This window comes from Pituophis catenifer, unplaced genomic scaffold (assembly GCF_029215685.1).
Source record: "Pituophis catenifer annectens isolate HBS135680 unplaced genomic scaffold, rPitCat1.0.hap2 SCAF_8, whole genome shotgun sequence".
Classification (NCBI taxonomy): Eukaryota; Metazoa; Chordata; class Lepidosauria; order Squamata; family Colubridae; genus Pituophis; species Pituophis catenifer.
The window spans coordinates 54225097-54249254 of record NW_027256888.1 but is presented as its reverse complement, the minus strand read 5'-3'; the positions used below and the strand labels follow the sequence as shown (position 1 = coordinate 54249254).

Below are 24158 nucleotides of genomic sequence, written 5' to 3'. Positions count from 1 at the left end.
AAGATGAAGGCCTTTACTAAGAAGGCTGTATGATGGGGTCTCTATTGATGACATTCCTTTTGCGGAGAGCAAGCTTTCTTTCCTGAATTCAGTCGTTAATCTGATTCAGTCTGGAGTAGGATGCCAAGGCCCTAAATATATAAGAATGTCAAGGTGAATACTAGCACCTTAAGCAGCACCTGGAAATTAATTAACTGCTATGTTGCTCCCATAGAAGTAATCCTATATGAATAAACATGAATGTGCCCATAATTACCTAAACCACTGTTACTAAACTAACTGCAGCTTTTGAATGTTCCTAAATAGTTGCAATGATCTAAATACAAGATGACATGGATTTGAGTGATTATGAGCAAACCCAAAATATCTGATGCAATTGTACAAAGGTTCTCTTCGCCATAACATCTCCTTATCCTTCACCAGGGGCTATTAATTCAAGAGAACCTACATATTTTGAGCTCTGACTAAAGGAGAATAGACTTATCCAGAGTTAAAGATAACATACACCTAAAATAGGTTGGTTTTAAATCCTTAGTCACTCCATCTCGATGAGATTAGATCTGAGCCTCCCCCACTCCTTTGTCTGGTCAAGATTTTGATGCACAACTGGATATTGCCTACATATTGATTCTGCCTAATTTTGTGTTATCAGATGATCTTTCCCAGTGACTTTATGTAGATGTTAAACATTAAATGTTGAGATCTGTCCATAGTTCATTGTAGATTACGGTATATTGATAAAACCTTTAGTACAATCAATAAAGCAAAAATAGATGTCTTTATGGAACTTCCTTAGCTTTTCCATTATGTATTTTGAGTTAAGTCTTTTTATCTCAGCTGCCCCTGTACTTCTGAATCCACATTTGACAGCTGTATTTCCACGTTTTGTTAAAGTCTACATTTCAAAGTTATTTCCTTTAAATAAAATGACACATATTAACAAAATGAGGGATAGGATTACAGCCTAACTTTAGTTATACTTTGGCGGATAGTTTCTTTTGGAATCCAGCTTCTGAATTAGAAATGCATTATCATTGTTATTCTATTAATTGTAATAGATACTCATCCATACCATTTCTTTAGTGTGTATGGTCCAGTGGTGAAATCCAATTTTTTTTTTACTACCGGTTCTGTAGGCGTAGCTTGGTGGGCGTGGTGTGGCTTGGTGGGTATGGCAGGGGAAGGATACTGCAAAATCTCCATTCCCACCCCACTCCAGGGGAAGGATACAGCAAAATTGCCATTCCCTCCCGACTCCTGGGGGAAGGATATTGCAAAATCTCCTTTCCCAACCCACTCTGGGGCCAGCCAGAGGGTGGTATTTGCCGATTCTTCGAACTATTCAAAATTTCTGCTATCGGTTCTCCAGAACCTGTCAGAACCTGCTGGATTTCACCCCTGCTATGGTCCCATGAATTGCTGGGACTAAGATTAAGCCAACTCGAAGGGGAAGGGGTATACTTGAAAAAGTACCATGTAATTGTAGAGGGCATGGTTTATAGAACTAGACATGGAGCAGGCAACTTTAGAGCTGGTGCGTACTTTTGGAATTCTGAAACCATGTCATAAGTACGCTTATAAGCTTATAACCTCCAGGCTATCATGGAAGTAGGTCTTGCCTTTACACTACAAGGTTGCCACCATGTGGAAGTGATCAATCATAAGACATCTATTTTATAGAGAGTTGCTCCTCGTTACCCCCTCTATTTCCTTCCCCCAATACACTTCACTCACCCATTTTACTTGGTTTTTTTCCTCTGATCAAACAGGCAAATATCCAATCAAAGTATTTAGTTGTAAATACTTACTGTTCTGCTTTCTTCTCAGATAACATATGCATTTGATTTTCTTATAATGAGTAAGTAATGCTCTTTTGTCCTACACCAGTGCTTCTATACTTAAAATAGCAGAATACGTCGACAGCAGAAATATGTTTATGGTCATAAAACATTCCAGGTACATTTAAAAGAGCGCCATTTAAGTGATCTTTTTGTTTCATTTAGAAAATGATATTGTTTGGGATTGGGGGTGAGACGGACATTGATATATCCAGGTCTCTAATCATGTTATAGATTATTTGCCATGAGGTGGACCCAGGGCAAGGACCTTGACATGGTTCATCACAGCTTAAAATCTAAGACATTTTTAGCTTTAAATGAAACATCTTGTTTGGAAGGCTGCTTATTGTTTTGTATCCATTAGAGAATACCTTCTAAGGTAATTTAAAAGACAGAGAGGAAAAGTCACTTGGAGATATAAAGTGCTTGACTAGAGGAGAGTCACATGTTGGCAGTTACTTAGGCATTGCTGTTCAGGGGCCTCTTCTATTAAATCATAAAGTGACAAACCATTTGTTCTGGTATGACAGCTATTGCCTAGCCTCCTAAGCTAATAAGCCTTTGGTAGTGAGCAAAACTGAGCCATAAATTAAAATTTCAGATAGTTTCATAGCTAGTGGTTTGGGGCTGTCTTTTATTCATTATTGAGTAACCTTTTACTGCCTGCAACTGTGCATGTTAAAAGTTAGATTTTGAAAATAACCCAGCAATTGATTTAATCTATGATCAGGCTTCTCTCTCTCTGTGTGTCTCTACCTATCCCTCCCTCTCCCTCCCTCTCCCTCTCCCTCCCTTTCTCTCTCTCTCACAAACACACACACTCCTTTTCTCTTCACACACAAATCCATTCAGGTCTGCATTCCTTCTCTTCCTAAGAAAGTAAGAGAGCATACTAATGCCTATTTACATATGTGGGAGTAAGTACCATTGAATTCAGTGGCATTTGATTTTGAGGAGACATGCAGTGTAAATCATTATTTTATGTGACTTAATGCAGGCAGCAGATAGATTACACTAGAATCCTCCATCAGTCAGAAGGATTGTGGTGTCATCAGTTTTTCAAATAAAATTACATATGCAATTATGCTATATAGCAGCTATCGCTTCGTGTTGCTTTCTCAAGAACACCTGCAGATCTATTGAAAAGGGTTAGTCCTATAGTTATATGATGAATAACACTTGTAATTACACTTGGTTAATAATATAGTTGTGCAAGGAGACTTAATGTAAATATTCTTTGTTTTTTATTTGTACTTTTTTATACTTGAAAACTAGCTATAATCCTATTTATTTTAACAAATAGGAACTCCAAGGCTTAAACATAATATTCAGGGTAATCATAATACTCAAAACAATTTATTTTTATTTCTGGGAATATATTTTACAAAATAATTTTGGTATTTCAATTCCTTAAAAAATATAAAAAATAATCATTTTTCATTGGGGGCACCGTATATGTAGAATGCCTTCTCTATAATGATTTAACTGATATTTACTGTTAGTTGTAAGCACAAAGTGAATATGTTTGCAAAACCACTATAGTGAACATAATCTTTACATTGTTTATTTGATAATGATTTTACTTTCTTATGTAATATGTTTCATTGATTTTGACCCCATGTTTTTAATTTTACTTTGTAATATTTTATAGTTTTTAATTTTACTTTGTAACATTTTATAATTGTTCTATTTTAATTATTTGTTCTATAAAGATTTTATAAAATTAATGCACTGATTTTCTGCAAAGAAAACTTTGTTTTATTTTAAAGTAAAAGTAGTGAATAACTCTCTTAGTAACTTTCAGCTATGAACAAAGACCTTTGTACAAGCATGCATACATATAGCATAATTCAAAATTAAAAAGATTATGAAAAATTAAAGAATAATATGTGAGGTAGAAGTAACATGCTGAAGAACAAGACATGTAGAAAAACAAAATTGAATAACATTATCCAATGCAAAAGTTTTAAGAATAGGAATAGCCGGGGCAACTCCCTTTTTACAAATGATTCTTCTGTGATTGCTTACATTAAAAAAAAGATTAAATTAGAGTATAGCATTATGTATCATGTGTCTCATCATTACGTGTCATGACACTATTTACAAAATGCCTCTTTGCTCCACATAGAGTACATAGGAAATAAAAATGATGCCCAATGATCTGTTTGGGACTTGGCCTCCCCTATTCAAAGGAAGAAGTAGGAATAAATGTTTTGAAAGTGGCTGCATGCAATTTGTGAGCCATTTTACAAGTAGGCAAGCTCTCATGGCAACCGAGTTAATAACAAATAATAACAAATATGCCTACTAAGAAGAAAGATTAATAGCAATAGCATTTAGACTTATATACCGCTTTACAGTGCTTTACAGCCCTCTCTAAGCAGTTTACAGAGTCAGCATATTGCCCCCAAAAATCTTGGTCTTCGTTTTACTGACCTTGAAAGGATGGAAGGCTGAGTCAACCTTGAGCCAGTAAGATTCAAACTTCCAAATTGCAGGTAGCCGGCAGTCAGCAGAAGTAGCCACATCATTGTCTTAGAATGTTAAGTCCTTCCCAGATGTAATGTTCTATGTAGGGAGATTGAAACTGGCATTTAATTTTGTCATTATTCCTGACCAAATTTTATTGAGTGATATTTTGTTGACTTGATGAAGGAGAGGTTGAAGTTGGAGGTTAATGGAAAATCGTCTAGTAAGAGATTTTTGAGATATAACACTTGAGTGGAAGATCTGCATTTGCTTCTTCACTTGTTGATTGTAAGTTGTCCTCTTATTCATAGATCCTCTATGATGATGTTATTATCTGGATCTATTATCGGAGAAAATTTATGAACTCTTTGTTCCTTTTATGTAATGTACCCTCTATCTGCAATTTTCTTACAGGAGAAAGAGAACCTATAAGTAGCTGGGGGGATGTAAAATGTAATTATTTAAAAAATGAATAGATTTTATACCTTACCTAATACCTAGATATACACATACATGCATAAATCACACAAAGGGCACATCTGCCACTGCCAGGCTAAGTTTGGAACAAAGGAAAATCATATAAAGTTCTGGATTAGTGACAGTCTCCATTTGCAATGTATAACAACAGGATGCATCTCTGCATAAGAAACAGTGGTTGGTTTCTACAGGTTCACCCCAGTTCAGGTGAACTGGTAGTGGCGGTGGCTCCGCCCACCCACCCGGACGTCATCACAGACACTCTGCGCATGCGCAGAAGCACCCTGCACACACACAGTTCCGAACCAGTAGCAAAGATAAGTGGAACCCACTACTGATAAGAAACTGTGTGCAACAGTTTGCATAAAGGATGTTAACTTGAATTTGGGGAACGGTTTGGAAAATAGCATTTGCAGAGGGGGAATATCAAAAATAATTATCAACTAGTTCATTTTCACTTTATTGTTTGCTATTGGATAAAAGTCAGTTGGATGACCCATGTGAATAATACATTCATGTTGCAATACTATTAAATGAGTAAAGATTCATTCCTTGTTTGATGCTATTGTCAGAAACTAAAGATTGATTTCCTTGTATTTTTTATTAAATTTATGCTAGGTGGTACAAAAATGCTGAAATAATCATCCCTTGTTGTATATTTATCTTATATAAGACAATACTATTGTCTGCTTTCTGTAGAAATAGCTATTAAAGTGAATTCTTTTCTGAAATCTTCACTAACAGGTTACTGGTCTTCCTGAAGCAATAAAATACTAGAGGAATTGGCTGCAGTTGTTTTTAGAAAAACATGGGCATTAACGATGGATTACAATAATAGAAACAATGTGCTTGAGACATATTTAGTCAGTGGGAAAATGCATTGTTTGACTTTGTTTTTATTGGGCATATAGTAAATATGTATAGTTTATAGAGTACAAAAAATATTAATAATGTGGAAAATATGAGTGGTATTATAATTCAGCAAACAATAATAAGTGGCATGGAAATATTCCCCCTCCTAAAACAAAGCACTAAGGTTAAATCATACAAGAAACAGCATAACTCAATTGTAAAGATCTTCACTGGTGCCACCATATTTATAGACAAGTTGCCAATGAGCATCTGTATAGAAATTTTTCTTCAACTTAAGTGCTATCACTAGGAAAATCACTTTCATGGCCATGCCAGCCCATTTTTGCTGAATAGATATAGAATAAGGTTTCTCTACATGCACTTAAAAGGGAAATCAGTTTTTCAGATAATGTATTCACAGGCTTAAGATTTTAAAAATTAAAATTGGCACTTTAAATTGTACCTGGAAGTAGTCTGGAACCGATACAGCTAATATAGACTGACAAATTAAGATGGAATGATCTAGTTTTAAATAATAGTCATGATTTCTTGAATCAGCTACAGTTTTGAAATGTAATAGCCTAAACAGGAGATTACCAGTTTAATTGAATAAGATCATTGTAGTCCATGATATACTTCCATTATATTTGAAAGTCTTACTTTTCATTTATTCTTTTCATAATAATTTATGCATATACTTTTTGCATCATAATAAAGTAGCACAACAACTAAAGACAGAGCATACAAAAAACGAATTCTGATAAAATTGTGCTTGCTCTCAACAGTGTAAGATTCTCTTGGGTTTTTACTTGATTAGTGGGCTATAGACCTGGGTGCTTACAGAAAATGCCCACTATAATTGTTATATGTTTGTAAATGAAACAGGATCTCAATAGCATTATGAATCCTTTAGAATGTTTTAAGTGAAAATCAGTACTTTAAATACAACACCAATTGCCAACAATGTTGTGCTTAAACACTAGCTTAATAACTGTAGATAACCAGGAGTTGAAAGCAGTCAGGTAAGTGAGTTGGCAGAAAAAGGATGTAATACTCATTCCTTCTTTTGCTGCTTACCAAATGAGTATTAGCTGTGTCCCTCTCACTCTGCATAGAAATGTAGTTCTGTCTGTCCTCTACAAACCCCCAAGTGGGTAGTAAATTTGGTAGATTTAATTATAAGATTCTGCTAAACATGCATTGTACACAGATTCTATTCTTGCTTTTGTCTATAAGCAGGTTACATGTAAGGATGACCCAGAATATAGATAATATTTGTAAATGTAAATAACTCTGAATTTATAATAGCTGCAGAAATCATATTTGTTGGGTAAATATCCCATAGATTAAACACATACATAGATATTATGATAATCTTATTGATTAGTATCTACTTTGAGCTTTTCTTTTTTAAAGCTCAGGTTCAATGGCTAATTTTTAATTCAGGAACTTAAAAGCAAAATTGTTAAAGACTCAATACTTTGTCAGTTAAAAATACAACAATAAATTGCTTCAATTTAATTTAAATTCTGGTAGTTATAATCCAATACACTTCAGATATATTAGAGAGGAACTTTGGAAATTCCCAGCCAGTATGTATATCCAAGAGGTTTTGGTTGGAGAAGACTACAATGAAATATGAACTGAAATCTCCTTTTTCCCTACAGTGGACACTGTCACTGGCCAGTGCAGTTAGTCCTTGACTTATGACCACAATTGAGCCCCAAAATTCTGTTGATAAACAAGGCAATTCTTAAGTGAGTTTTGCCTCATTTTATGACTTTTTTGCCAGAGTTGTTAAGCAAATCACTGCAGTCGTTAAGTGAATCATGCAGTCACTAAGTGACTTTGACTTTGTTGGAAGCCAGCTGGGGAAAGTTACAAATGGTGATCATGTGACCTTGAGGTAGAGCAACTCTCATAAATAGATGCCAATTGCCAAGCACCTGAGTTTTGATCACATGATCATGGGGATGCTGCAGGAGTCATAAGTGTGAAAAACAGTCATAAGGCACTTTTTTCAGTGCCATATTAATTTCAAATGGTCACTAAACAAATGGTTGTAATTTGAGGAGTAATTGTCTATGGAGATTCTCAATCATCCAAGTCATGTCCCAAAGGTGATTTTGTTTCTCTTCTCATCCAAAGAAGCTTTGTCAGTTCAAGAACTGAAGAAGCTTCTTGGATGAGAAATGAAACATTTTCAAGGAAAAAACCCAAGAAAGTCTAGTAACTAGTTGCCTTTTGAGGACTACTTGCACTCAAGCAGCCTCTGATAAAGGAGAAAAAAAATTAAACTTTTTCTGTTGTCTGGCTGTATTAAGACTTAATATACTTCTTTTTAATTTTATTTTGAAAAATAAATTTAACTATGAAAACTATTATTTTTGCCTTAGAATATGCTTTAATAAATTATATAATTGCTAAATGTGTGAAAGGTAGAAATAATGAGAATAAATCAATAATAAGGTAAACATACATTAGGCCTAAATGTCATTCAGCTCTGTTTATCGCAAGAATAATGAACTGTATATTTTGATACTCTATATCCCGAGCTAGATATTACTGAGTTTTCTATGCTCATTATAAAAAAGAAGCTAGACTTTACACTTTTATTACAAATAATGAAGTTTTAAAACCCGCAAGACTTTTGGGGGAAAGAAAATGTTTTTTATTTCCAAGGGACCATTTTATAGATATGTAGTTACCAGTAGAACAGTTTGCACATTTTTATTTTGCTATCCTGAAATACTATTTTTTTATATCCATTTTAACAGTTATTTAAGGGTCCCCATGTACTTAAAACAGCATCTTAATATAGTTACTTTTTTTCTCTCTCTTAAATAAAACTACATCACAACTTGAGTGTTCCATCAATGCAGAGGAATAAGAGGGGAGTTATAGCTGGAACAATATGTAAAAATACCGCTCATAAAAAAAATGCCTTTATTAACTGTCATCATCCCCAGAATATATGTTCAAATAAATGTTGTGTAATAACTAAATTTGAGATTAATAGGTCCCTTAAGAAATGGTGAAGTCATTCAGGATAGTCAGTGAAAAATAGGCTGCAAGAATGTAAAATGCACATATTGTCCTGCTTCCATGCTCTCTCTGGTGTCCTTCCCATTTGTCAATGTCGGCAAGCTCTGTTCTCATTAAAACATTCGTGCACAAAAGCAACTTAATTTTCTTAAGAGGAAAGGACACCTGATTCAATTTAGCATCTGCAACCAATAACTTGAATATATATTCTTTTTCAGCCTGGAGTCAAACAAATAGTGATGAGTGGCAACTGAAGTAAAATACACTGCTTTTTAACCAATCACCATTATTTTTGCAGCCTCTGAGGTATGCGCTTTGCAGACTGAAGGAAACACCCGCTTCTTAGAAACTGCAGTTAACATTTAACTGAGATAATAATCCATTTTATTCCAAAACAAGATTTTTCACAATGTATAGGCAAAGCCAAATAAGGCAACCATAGTTTTTACACATCTTTGCATTATAATATATAGTAGACTTTACCTGTGGCTAACGCTAAAAGTGTCTTGTATTCATATGCTTCCAAGGTAGTGGTCATCCAGTATAGTCTCAAGCTGTAAATTGTAAATATATGTGTGCCACAATTATTTGTACTGTTTTGTTAACTTAATACATACATTGCACTTATCCCATGCCTAAACCAGAGAGAATAGCAATAAATAATAGTGACTGAAATTTTATGTCAGAATATTCAGATGCAATCAAAAACTAGTTCATGATGATTCAAGTAGGCATATTATAGGATTGCAGTCTATATTACTTATAGTCATTTCTTTTTGGTCAGTATAAATTCCTTTGAGTTTTGTGCTGCTAATTATCTGCCCTTTTATGCCTGCTGTTAAATTTTATCTCTAGAATTAATTTTTATAAGTGTGGCATTTTCATGTTATTGCTAGAATTAGTATGTATATAGTGCATGGGTTTAACCTAAGAAAGGATTAATTTCAGGAACATTGTTAAGCACATGCTAGGGAAAAAGGTAAAGGTGATGGCGAACCTTTTCAGCACTGAGTGCCCAAACTGGAATGCTTGTGCATGTGTGTGCATGTGTGCACGCTGGAGCACCGGAAACCCAAAGACCAATGGCTAGTACGCGCATGCTTGTTTTTTGGCTGTTTTTCAGGCGCTCCAGCACCTGTGAAGATCAGCTGGCTGGTGCGCATGTGTGCGCCAGAAACCAGAAGAGCAGCTGGCAACAGTGCATGTGCCCACAGAGAGGGCTCTGCGTGGCGCACGTGCCATAGGTTCCCCATCATGGTCCTATCCAGTACATTCAGTCAAATGAAAACATTAATTCCTGGCTTGTATTGACCACTGAAAAATTAACGGTGTTGGTTTCTAAATATTCCAGAGAAGAATGATAATTTATGTAATACTTTTCTTCCCAAAGTGATGGGTAAATCGTATGCCAATTTGCATTATTAAGTGATTTGCTACAGGTCTGTTAGTTCTAATCCCAGGACTTGGTTTTGTTTTTATGCAGTCAAAAGCAGAGAAGTGGGATGAGACTGAAATTTCTTCTGCCTTTTGTAATTGCTGAAGTACACAGTGTGAGGATTCAGAAATGGATTTTTCTTTAGTCATTTTAACTGCTTCCAATTTCCTTTTTTTCATTGTCACTTGCCAAAGGTATCGCAGATTTTATTCTGTGAATTTCAGTTGACCATGTTTCCCAGGAGAAATGATGTAGTATAAAACCAAAATTCTGCTAAGGATAAAGAAAAGAAGGACACCAAGAAATATCAGAGTTTTTCTAATCCATTTTATTTGAAGTCTTAAATGTTTTAAAGTTTGGGCCTTATAAAGCTTAAGAGCTGGCCAAAAAAGGTTGGCACTCCTGTTAAAAGCCTACTTTGTGACTTACACAAGTTTAGCTTGTGTAATTAACTTGTGTAGTTTAACAGGAGAGGCTCTGTTACTGATGCTACTGATCTGTATGCAGGAGAAGCCCTCCTTATTGAAGCTCCCAAGCTATGGAATGCTCTCCCTAAGGAGACGTATGTGGCTACTATTCATTGAATGGTCTGAAAGAAAATAGCAAAAAATGTCAGGCCTGAAAGCCATCTTTTGCACTGGGCCTTCAGGCCTGCCACATTTAGTACTATGGGAAACTGGGAGGGGGGTTGTATGGAGCAGGGGTGATATATAGTCATGATAATAGTTTTTAATAGTTTTTAACTTCTATATGTATTTGTATTTATTATGGCTGTTCACCGCCCTGAGTCCTTCGGGAGTAGGGCGGTATACAAATATGAAAAATAAATAAATAAATAAATAAATAACATTTCTTTCTCAGAGAGTCAAGGACATTTTGCCCTGCACCTGGAGGGGTGTGACTGGAAGGCATCTCCAGTTGGGACGGTGCTTTGATTGGACCATGTGATGGACATGTGGATGCTGGGCAGGGACTTGGACTTTCCTTTGGGTGGGGAAAACCTGGAAGCACATCAGGTTTTCCCAGATGTGTCAATATGACATCTCTAATAAAATGGAACTTTGAGGAACTTCAAGCCTCTGAGTCTTCTTTCGTTGGGGGTGTTACTTGGAACCCTGGCAAAAAATACAGTAATCGACTACAAACTACATTTTTGTGAAACATATATAGTAGAGCCAGAAATAGCTGTTGTTCACTGGTTTCTATCTTTAAGCTGCCTAAACCAAAAAATAAAACGCCCCTTCATAAAAATGTCATTACATATAATATATAACTAAGAAAACATAATCTATTAAATGTTCAGAAGAAAATTTTGAGTGCCTAAAATATAACACAGTATCAAATACCTCTAGTTATGTAACGCACCCAAGAAGTTTTGCTCTCAAGGGCCTCCTCGCTTGGTCTATATTTTAAGAAATTCAGTCCTAACATTCAGTCATCAATTTATATTTAACCCATATCCTTCCCATCATAATGTCAGGTAGGACCATCTGAGCAGAGATAGATCTCATGAATCCATTCTACAAGTAGGGTGCTAGAGCAGAAAGATCCTAGTTGCTATTTGTCGCCCTTCAAGGCGACAAATAGGAGAATAGGAGAAGGCAGGAGAATATCGGAAGAGATCTGGTGAGATGATTAGAAGGACTGTAAGACCAGGTGATTCTTCAGATACCTAAACTTAACTCAAACCACATTGCTTCATATGTCATAGATTATTTCCTCAAGGTTTATCAAGATGTGGAATTGCAAATTGAAATCCTAATGTTTCATTCTGACTTGTTAAACCATATCATGTTTATTAATTGTTGCAAAGATAATTATTTGGACTGGTTCCTCCTCCTCGTGTTCAAAGGCAGATGCTGAGAAAGTAGAGGTGTGAAAATATTTTGCTGTAGTTTTATAACTGTCAACTGTGATGTTTTATTTAGCTGTTTCTATTCAGAAGCTCTCCCCACAACATGGAATGCCATATGCCATTGTCCTTTTTAACAAGCAAGCAAACAAGGCAGCAAAGCAAAACAAAATATTACAAGACTGTGCTTGCTTGTGTGTGGGCCACTGAGAAACTGTGGTCCAGGGCTATCTTTTATTGATAAGGCCAGCCAAGGATGACTCTAATGAAATTATCAAAGCTTTGAATAAATTATGAACCTGAATAAGAAAGCTAAGCTCTCTGGAGCCAAGCATCTCATTAGCCATTCATTTTCATTGCACTCTCATAATAGAGCAGTAGGTTCTACTCAGCTTAGCCTATGTTTTGGACTGGGTTCAAACTTTCAAGCTCTTTCAAAAACCTTTCCTCTATGGCTGGAAGATGTCCTTGGTGATTACTTTGATTCTGCTTCTCTTTTCCATGTAAATGGCACGTTTTCTTTTCTCTGCCCCTACAAACCCCCTTCCCCCCACCTCCCCTTACTTGTGTTTCTACATCATCGGACTGGATGCCATGGAAGAATTCCTTCCTTTATGGTAAAATAAGAAGCTTTACAAGATTTAAGCATTTTCTGTTTCTCAGAATTTAGTAGTTTGTCAGAATGCTTTTCCCTAACATTATTTCTTGGATATTTAGGTAAGCTAAACATTTCTTCAAACTCAGTTGGGTCATTTATTTTTCTTTTCTTTTTTTCTGGATTCGTTGTATTCTTTCTGGCCTTTGGAATTAAAGCACATAGATAAATTGTAATTTTACTGCAGTATATATTCAGTTAAATGCTTGTAGCAAAAGATGCAAATTCAATATTCTACTTGAAATACACTAAAAATATACTTAAATATATATTTTGTTCAGATAAGCATCATATTATTAATTACTTGTTACGTTATTTTCCTATTGACTTCCTTTAAAAAAAAAAAGTCTACCTGTGTTTTTCCTATAAGGAAAATAATTTTATACAGTATAAACATGGTAATAGGTGTGTTTTTAATAACTTTCTTTATTTTTAAGTTGCCCAATGAGTTATAAAAGTGAAATGTGAATTGTAAACATAACAAAATAAGTAACTATTATCTGAAATGTGACTTTTCATAGGCTATTTTGCAGTGATTTTAAATGGCAGTAGTTTACTAGAAAATATGAATTAAGCTCAGTATTATACATGAAATAGCAAGAGTATTATTGATGTTTCTTTCATTCTTTTAGGCAGCTGCTATATTTAACTCAGCCTTTGGAAGTTTTTTGGTAAGTAATATTACCTTCCAATATTGTTTCAAAGCCTTACTGTACATTTTTAACTGTTACTGAATATTGAGTTAAGTTTTTTTTATCATATATCATGCTTCTCTTTTAAATACATAAGCTTAAATTTCTTTCCCATATCTACTGCTTTCCAGAAAATTAGTGCATGAATAATATTTGATCAATATAATTTAATGATGCTTAAGTACACGTTAATAGTCTTCTTAATGAGGAGACAATCCATTACTATTCAGACATTTGGGAGGCTAGTGTCAATATATTGATTTTCTAATGAGGTTTATCACACAGTCATTATTTTCTATTAAGATGCCATGGTTTTTTAAAGGAACATGGCTCAGATGATGAGAGAAGCAATGCTAATTCACGGGGTGATAAGTCACATGATTAGCATATTTTGCTGCCAGAGAACAAGCTTATTCTATGTCCCAAGGGAAACTGATGGAAGGAGTAAAAATAACTGGGCCATTCGAAATATAATTTCTGAGCGTACATTTTAGCATCCCCAAGCACAATATACTGTAACACATATAGAAAAGGAATTTCAGTAATATTTTCTCTTATTTTGTGCATTATACAAATCAAATATCTGGGCATATTTTTGCATGAAGTTACAGTATATTTTTATAACATAAATTGTTTATCTCCGCTATAGTCCAAATCATTTTTATTAAGGGTATTAGTAAATATATAATATAAAGATGCATGAAAATACTTTTTATAGATCATGAATGCTTACCAATATATTAAAAGGAATGATACACAAGATGGATAATTAGAGGTACACGTGCATTAAGATGTGTTCTTGATGTTAAAATTTTAACTCAAAATATCTGGCATTTTAAAATTGTTCTTATTTTCTTTAGGATATAAATTAGCTTACATACACAGAATTGCTAGTTTTCTGTTCATCAAAGGATGGTTTTGCAGGTATATCATGTGTAGAAAAGAACTATTTCCAGGACTGGGAAGATGGGGTAGCCATTACTGTGAGAATCTGAATCAATACTTTAGGAGTAATGGAGTATCAATGGCTGAATGTGAAGGGTCAAGATATCTTACAAGACCCATTTCCTGAGCTTCTTGCTGTATATAGCAAGAACACCAAAACCAACTGTTTTGGTGTTCCTCCAGCTTCCATTCATTTAGGGAGATTCAGGGAGGACTTAGGTATATGTGATTTCTATTACAACTATGAACTTGTCCTAAGTGCACGTATGCAGATGTACTTTGGATTTCCTTTTTCTCTTTAAAAAGTTGATGTTTGATCTGGATATTGCGGACGTTAGGCTAAATCCTTTGTCTTCCTGGTCTAAGTAGCTATCAGTAGCCACTGAAGCTTGAAATGGTCTTATTAAAAGGTTCCTTCCAGACATCTAATGGATCTCAAAGAACAGTTGGAAATTTTCCCAAAAGTTATGGGTAGTAGTTCCACTGAGCACCTGAATAGAATACAGAAGTGGGAAGCAATTTAAGCCTTTGGAATAATTGTTCCTGAATAGCCTCCTTTGATTGATGCTTAGTGGCACTTAGTTTTTCCCAAGAGAAGAAGTTATAAAAGTAATACCAGGAACATGGTGGAGGAACCATGGAAACTAAACATGGGTATTGGTTCATTATTTAAGTCTACACCATGGTGGTAAGAGTACTGAAGTAGTGAAGTAAGAGTAGTGAAATAGTGACATTTCTGTGCTTTTATAGTGTCACTTCCATTTGATGGTTTTGTTTAAGATTCTTCTTCTCTATTAGGGAATGATGGACAGGAAATGTCAATCCCTAATACAAAATTTTGCTGATGGAGACTCTTCTATTTACTCTCTGTTGGTAGAGTCATAAATGCTTGGGATCACATCTGGCAATATTATCTTTGAACTTGGGAAATGGATATTCCTTACTATGACCTCTGCCATCTTCAAGCTTAATCCATGCCCCTGTCACTTGTGAGAATGACTTGATGGATCTGATAAACATTTCTTTGAGGGAGGGAAGCATGATGTCCTATGTTGAAAATCACAATGGTGATCCCCTTCTCAGCAAACTATCTCTGAAGCTATATGTTTTAAATATGAATTATCCAGTGTCCAAACTCTGGGAAGTTTATTGAGAATGTAGCAAGGAGTCAGTTATAGAAAGCTGGAGAGGAAGTGTTTTATCTGGACTCCTTTCACTCTGCATTCAGGCTTAGATATAGAATGAAAATGGCATTGGTCACTCTAATACATGAGCTTTGTCATATCTTAAATGGAATAAGTGTACTTATTCTGACATTAGATCTTGCAGTAATGTATTTCTGTTAATCAGGGTATCCTTGTGAGCTACCTGAAAAGATTGAATTTGGGGCATCATGGTACAGTAGTTCTATACTTTTTCCTTACTGGGTGGTTTCAATAGGGAGGAGAAGCCAATCTGTTAAGAACTTTGGTTTGGAATACCCAAGATTTAATCCTTCCCCCTACTTTTTCACATACATGAAACTACTGGTAGAAATATGATCAATATGCTGACTATAGACAGCTATATAATTCCACCCTAGACTTGGAAATCTTGACCAAGAAGATGTAGCCTGTTAAAGTCAGACTGAACTGCTACAACAGGGGTCCCCAACCTCTGGGCTGTGGCCCACTAATGAGCCATGAGGTGTTTGTAACCAGGCCATGGAAACCGGTGAGCGCATGCGCATCCCCACTTGTGCGAGCAGCAGGCAAGCATTTGCAGATGCGTTCCATTTGTGTGAGTGGCGGGTGCATGTGCACGCTACTCACGCAAGTGGAACTGCGTGTGTGCTAGCCAACTGCTCGTGTGGAATACAGACTTTAAAGGTCACTGAGAAATGGTATTTAATTTAAAAGGCAATAGCCTTCATCTTAGCAAATGAAAGCCATCACAATTGCATCATAGCAGGGGAGAGCCCTGCTGTTCTTACCCTTGGGTTGCTGAATGGAATTCAGGGTAACTTTAAAGCCCCAAATGGTTTTAGTTCTAGATGCAGTTCATCTTCTCCTTGTTGAATTAAGCATGCAGAGGACAGTCTCTGTCTTTTGGTGGTCCCCCAAAACTGGGAAGTTTAAAAAAAGATAACAGACCCTTGCAGTTTTTCTCTTGTAGCCCTGATACTTTGGAACTGTCTACCTTCTTGAGGCCAAACTATAGTTTATGGAAGCTAATAAAAACTGAGCTCCTGAGGGTACTTGGCAAATATTAATTAGTAATATCTGCCTTTATAAATTGTATGGATTTGTAGTGTGAATGTGATGTATTATTCTAATTTTAATGTTATTATTTTGAGTTACTTGAAACTAGGATATCATATAAAATGGATACTATACATTCATCAATTGCATATATAAATTGCACACTACTATAAATTAATAACAGTAATCTGGAAAACTGATACAAGAAGTTATTTTTGTTGGCCGTGAAGGTTAAGTCCTTAATCTAAGTAAATATAAATCTTTACCTACCCATATTTTATTAACCTTTTAAGCATTCTGATTTATTGTTATTGAATTGTAGTCTAAACCTATAATTTGCCTGATCATCTGAGAAAAATATTATTTTCCCTCTTCCAGTAGAAAAAAATAGTATATGATTATACATGTGAATGAATTAAATCTTATGTATAACTGCCAGATTGATTGTTATAGAAAAACTCAGTCTGATAACTGAGTTCTGTGCATTTACTACAGCGCTATAATAATGTGTTGGTTAAATGGAACATTAATGATGAAATACCTACCTAGCATCCAAGTCAGCAGCCATGAAAATACCCACAATCTTGACAACATGATCAAAATCTGGCATATTTCTAACCTGTTAAAAATCAACCAGCGAGGATAGTTTTTGAATTGCTAGCTAGTATCTTTTCCATATATTGTTTCTGTACTCTTCACGCAACAAAGCCAAATAATTGAGATTCTGTTTCATCCATAGATTACATAATTGATCCCTTTTCTTTTTACCATTCTCTCTCTTAAGCCATTGATTAATTTCTACCCTTTCTTTGAATCTATAAGGGTAGTTATAGATCAGTAGTTCAGGCATCCACTCTTGACTTTTCTTTTTGGAGCCTAGAATGTACAAGCTTATCCCAAAGCTCCAAGATTAGTTTGACATTTAAAACTGTTCCTTTTAATTTTTTCATGTCATGATTCCTACTTCCTAGCCAGAACCAACATTTTCTCAACCTATCTTTTAAAACTCTTGATTAGTCCCACCCACCCTTAAAGAAATCATTATTTGCATTAGAAACCACATTAAATCTAAGATCTGATAGACTAAGTAAATTCCTAATGGTAGAAAATGGACATGAAGAGGATGGAATGATTGAAATTGTAAACCAAGTAGGTGAGATAGGGTTACTATACCAAAGAGGTGATAAAGAGTTGAATAGAAATATTGTGAAATGGTAAGAAAAGATGCCACCAGAATCACATACAAAAATACCAAGATTTTTTAAAAATAAAGTTGAAGTGATTCAGACTAGCTAAGAGTTTGTTGGAACCTGTTGGAGTTGAATATAAGGTACTATAGGCGTTTGAATATGAGAGCAATAGCATAAAAATAAAATTCAATAGAAAAATACCAAGACTTTAGAAAATATTGTAAAACTAAAATATAGAAAGGTTTAGGATAGATGATAAATAAGTTAGGATAAATTAGAGTAGGTGTATAGATACGGAGTAAAATATAAATAAAATAAATAAAAAGGATATCTGGATGTCTTTTGTCTCTTGGCTTATTTCAGAAATTTTCTGACATCAAAAAATTAATTACTGCCTTAATTGTGTGCAACATGAGGGGAGAGTACATAGTAGCAGAGATAAAAGGGGGCTATCACAAAGAGAGAATAGATGGACACATTTGGTTCAGGTATGTTTTACTGCTTGCATAGTGCTTTCAACAGAAGGGAAATTGCCCCCGATCTAGAATATAGAATATTGAAAACTAGTTCACTAAATTGAATTAGATTATTTTTAATAGGCAATAGGGAATGTAGGGTTCTCTAAATGTTGGATCCAATCTTGTATCAATTTAATCAGGTATGGTCGAAGTTGTAAGATTAACAACATCTGAGACAAATGGATTGCATCCCTTTATAGAAACATAATTACAGGTAATTTTTAAATCAGAGGATAAAGAAGGCTAAAACTGAAATCAGAGTGGTAGCTATAGTTGAAGTACAGTTTTGTGAGGCAAATTGCTGTGCTAGTTTGAGAGTCCTGGATATATAAATGTGGATTATTTTAGAAAAGAATACATATTCTCTTGGTATTCAACTGTATTAGCATTTGATAGATTGCATTTATGGGCAATGGCTGGCTTAAAAAGCTTCAAACTAATGTTAGCTTGGAAATGAATTCCTGTAGTTCTGCAGGCAGATATATGTGCATTTATAACTTATGTAATAACATCATAGGTCTAATTAAAACATACGCTTTTAAAGAATTAATTGTAACAGAAAACTTTTTTCTCTAGCTAGACTGGTAATAAGTAATGATAGATGAATTCAATTTACATATATTCAGAGAATATTTTATACCACAGAGAATTTTTCTAAGTTAAGAAGTTAATATCATTATCTCCTCCCCTCATTTGAAAGTTGGATTTAGAATAATTGTAGAACATAAGTGATTTGGGTTTCCCTCAAGAGAACAACTTAATAAAGTATGCTAACATTTTCGTAATTCATTCAGAGTATTTGATTATTATTAGCAATAATGGTGGTACAAAGAAACTAGTTCCATTATGAAGTAACCCCATCAAATAGAGCAGGATTTACTTTTGAGTAAATTTGTATCGTATCGGGATCAGTAGCATGCAATTAATCCTAGGCTGTTTATATCCTTATATAATTTGATTTTCTGCTTCACTTATATTATTATTTCCTTGCAATATTAATGTGCTCACAATAATCTGTAAAAATGAGAATAGGTTATTTTCCTGCCTAGTTATCACTGATTGATGTAAAGGTAATTCAAGCTAGTTGGGCAGCTTTTTAAAAATCCTTATTTCCCTCCTTTTTCTTCCTTTTGATTTAAAAACTTCTATCCTGCTAACCATTTTATTGTACTTCCTGCTAAGCATTTTGGAGTTGCACCTTGAAATAAAATGTTATCTGATGCTGTTTTTACTATATGCTACTTGTGCAATCACAATGAATATTTTAGCAATTTTATTGTAATCTGATTTTTGAGAGCTTGCCAATGACAATAAATGACAGTCTTGTGAATATGTCCATAAAAGATGCTAATTTTAAAAAATACCACTTTACTGATGGTTACAACATAGGAGGCAGCAGGTGGGGGGAGGGCGCTTAATTTTTGTGCTTTATGTTGAAGCAAATGTATCCTCTACCCAGCTGGATGGAGTTTCTCTGATAAAAGGTATATTGCTCCATTCTTCTGCCAGTCTGTTCACTTAACTGAATAAAATTCCAGTTTTCGCCTGTAAGCAGGTCTTCATGAGAGCTCTCTCCTGTCTCCTAAATTTCATTTTTATTTTAAGGTTGAAAAAGTCACTGAAGTATTAAATAAATTGCAATGTTATACTGCTTCTCTCTTCCTTTATTTATAATGAGCCTATTATACTGAAGTGCTAATAGCTTGATGTTATAACAAAACAAAACAAAACAAAACCTTCAGCAAATGGTTATGGTGTCTGTTTTTCAAGCACATTAAAATAATTTATTCGAGTTCTGGACTATTCTTAAAAGTTCTTTGAAAAATTCAGTGGCTAGATGTGCTGAACAAAAATTAGAATCATTCTTGGAGTTCTTGGTGCCAAAATTAGCTCAACTCTTTACAACTCCATGTTATTTTCATTTACAGATGTGACTGCCATTACCTTTTCCCCAGATATTTCTTTAAGTTCCCAGTCTAGCCTATATAGCGCCATCATTCCCTAGAGATCATTTGTCCAAGTACTAGCCAGACCCAGACCCCCAAAGATCAGCACAAGGAAGCTAGATGTCATTATTTATGAAAGTGTCTCAATATATATTTTGCTCACCACCACCCCAAGTCTATATGCTATTTCAATTCTGCATTGGAATCCTTTCATATCTTGGATGTTGACAAATAAATCTCTGTTTAAAATGTTGTGTCAGTCAAAGTGTAACAGTTCTTTAGGAAATACAATATCTATAAAACAATTCTTAATCATTTTTTTTTTTTGTGAAGCTGTATATATCCTATGGGAGTAAGGCTAGATGTCATTGTATTTAAACTTTTAAATTTCTTTATAATGATACATAAAATTAATCCTTTCAACTTCTCCTCCAATTCTTACAAAAATGTCCTGCTAATAAAAAAATATGGAATTCTTATCTGTTCAGGTTTAGTAGGCAAAATGTTTTATACAGCCTGACAGGACTTGTGTAAATGCATTAAGTACAATGTCCATTTTTCTTCCAAATTTGTGACACAGATTTAATTATGGGAATGACCAACAACTTACAAATCTAATTTTCATAAGCTGAGCCAACTCTTTTATTTTTTAATAACGATGGATTTTTAGCAATGATTTCTGTATTAAAGAAATTCCATGGTGTGGAATTAACCAATTGACTGCCATTTTATTTTATTATATTGCCCCAAATTCTACTATGCCTTTTTCTACTAATTGTTCAATGTTTTAAAAAAGTAATATTTGAAAAGTAAAAATGGGAAACTACATATTCATGCATTTTTAGAACCCTTGAAAAAAAGGAAAAGAGAACATTAAGGGATATTAATACACCAAATTTACTTGTTTCTATTCAGTTAGCTTAATGATATAAAAAACTAATGTTGAATTATACATCAGCATATTCACAAGATTTAATTACTGCTGTTTAGAGTTGTGTGTGTGTGTGTGTGTGTGTGTAATAATCCTTATTACCCCTACTTGCCCACCACAAGAACCTTGTGAAGTGAGTTTTTTTAATTTAATTTTATTTATTAGTTTGTCAAACATGTACAAGATAGCAGCAGGGGTGGATTCTACTTACCTTTACTACCGGTTCGCAATGGGATCGTGCATGCTTGCTTCGCTCGTGCTCGCGCCTTGCTTCTGCACATGCACAGATCGCATCTGATGATGTCAGGGTCAGTGGGCGGAGCCTCCCATCGTTTTCACTACCGGTTCTATAGAACCAGTCTGAACCAGGGGCAACCCATCACTGGATAGCAGGTATAAGTATGAACATGGAGATGAATGAAGGAAATGAATACAAATAAATGGGGACAGTAGGACAGGGACGGTAGGCACGCTGGTGCGCTTATGCACCAGCATGCATAAGCGCTTTACAGACACTCTTAGGAATGGGGTGAGGTCCACGGTAGACAGTTTAAGGTTAAAGCTGAAGGGTTTGAGGATGTAACCAAGTCGGGTAGAGCATTCCAGGCGTTGACCACTGTTGCTGAAGTCATATTTTCTGCAATCGAGTTTGAAGTGGTTTACTTTGAGTTTGTATCGATTGTTTGCCCATGTATTATTGTGGTTTAAACTGAAGAAGTCGCTGATGGGTAACAGGTTGTAGCAGACAATTTTGTGTGCTGTGCTTAGATCAGACCACAGGCGGCGCAGTTCCAGATTGTCCAAGACCAAAATTTCAAGTCTGGTGGCATAAGGGATTCTGTTGTAGGTAGAGGAGTGGAGTACTCTTCTCGTGAAATACCTCTGGACCTGTTCAATCATATTAATGTCCGATATACAGTGTGGATTCCAGGCAGATGGCCTGTATTCAAGAATTGGTCTGGCAAAGGTTTTGTATGCCTTAGTTAGCAGTACACTCACTTACCATATTTTTCGGAGTATAAGATGCACCTTTTTACCCCCCAAAAGGGGGTGAAAATTTAGGTGCGTCTTATATACTGAATGTAGCCCTGCCCACCCACTGGCCCCCACCCTTTGGCCTGTGCCTCGCAGCAGTTACCTTCTTGCAAGCAAACAGCAAGAAAAAACAGCCCCTTCCAGCTTCAACATAGTACAATATACAATAACATATCTATAAATCATTTACAGTCAATTAGATAAGAAAATATTGAAACCAGAATGTAGAACAAATGCCATATATTAAGTGTCAACAATTCACTTTCACTTTTAAAAAAATCTCATCAAACATATAATAATATCTGTATAATTTGTGCATGTGACAGTGTGCATAAGTGGTTCGGACTCATTAACTACAAAGATAGTAACGAGGAGTCACCACTCAGGTCTTTATAAATTTTGTCATAAAAATGAAATTTGTAATAGGACCTCTTCAATTCTATTTTGTTTATTTATTCTTTGAATTTATCTTGCATGTGAAGAGTATTTGTGATCATTCTAGGATGAGATTGTTTATGATGGGGGTCCCCAACCCACAGTCTGTGGACCAGCACTGATCCATAACATGCCAGCAACTGGGTCACACAAATAAGCAAAGCCCCATCCATGGGATGCAGGCAGCATGCAAAACCACGCTCCCTCCAATCTATAGAAAAACCTTTGTCCATGGAACCGGTCCCTGATGTCCAAAAGATTGGGGGCCAGTGGTTTAAGACCTTGTAGCTACCATTAACACCAGAGGTGGGTTTCAGCAGGTTCTGGAGAACCGGTAGTGGAAATTTTGAGTAGTTCGGAGAACCGGTAGTAAAACTTCTAACTGGCCCCGGCCCCATCTATTCTCTGCCTCCCAAGTCCCAGCAGATCGGAAGGAAATGGGGGGTTTGCAGTAACTTTCCCCTGGATTGGGGAGGGAATGGAGGGAAAGCAAAGCTGGCTGGGAAATTCTGGGAGTTGAAGTCCACCAGGCTCTGCCAAAGTTGAAGACCCCTGGTATAAAAGAAAGCTTTCTTTCATTTCCTATTAATGGGCTTCTTAGATGCATCTGGTGACCCATTGTGTAAGATAGAATGCTGGCTTGATGGATCTAGGTTTGATCCAATAGAGCTATATACCTGACTGCTCCTACAATAGTCCCACAAAAATTGCTTAGGGTTAATTAACACATGGATGAAGAAATAGAGCCATAAAGTTTGCTGTTTTTTTTCTTGTCATTTTTGATATCTACCAATGAGGGGAAAAAATTCTTTAGGGGAAGATTATTTGTAACAACGCCCATCTCTCACTCTCAGTGTCTCAGTGTTTGAACATTACTATAGCAACTAGTAATTGTATGTACTAATGAGCCATTGCTACACTTACCATGTATTTGAAGTTTGCCTCCTTTTGACCTCCTGCCTATCAGTACACCTGAAGCATGTGGTTAATGTGACCCATTAAGGTACACCCTGTTGTGCATTATTGCTTAATTGCACTGTAGTTCACTGGCATGTTTTTATTCTTTTTTTTTTTTTTACTATTTGTAAATGTGATACTAGTTTTCTTTAGGTTAGATACTATTGGTCTTAGGATCAGAACATTAATGTTAATCTTTGTAAGAACCATTTTTAATAAAATGGAGTTTCATGTATGTGGAAAAAAATCTTTTCAGGCTACAATCAAAACAATTTATATGATTTTCCGCCACCATTAGGGTTTTGTTTTTTTTTCTGGACGTTGAAGATGAAAGACTTAAAGATAACATTGCAATTCATGATTAATTAAACCATGTATTAGAAACATAGATTCTGTTTATTGATTAAAGACTATACAAATTTGAAATGAAAATGTCTTCTAAAGTGTACTGTACATGTGATGTTTCAGATATTAAATTATTAATGTTATTATGAAAAATGGCTCAGTTAGAAAAAATGGAAAATTGAAAAACCCTTCCTTTTTATTTGCATTTAATAACAGCAATCTTTCCTCCCATTTTGGTAGCACTTGCTTAAAGTGATCTGCTGTCTCAGCTTCAGTTTAGAATAGTCAAGTTAATTACATC

At 35.2% G+C, this 24158-nt stretch overlaps 1 protein-coding gene across 1 annotated transcript in view; it reads left to right on the top strand.

Annotated features, from left to right (window-relative positions):
• SLC10A7 (solute carrier family 10 member 7) overlaps positions 1-24158 on the top strand; it is a 145165-nt gene that overhangs the window by 30378 nt on the left and 90629 nt on the right. Inside the window, exon 5 of the mRNA XM_070948672.1 lies at positions 13256-13294. Coding sequence (XP_070804773.1) covers positions 13256-13294 — 39 coding nt within the window. The remainder of the gene's footprint in view (positions 1-13255; positions 13295-24158) is intronic.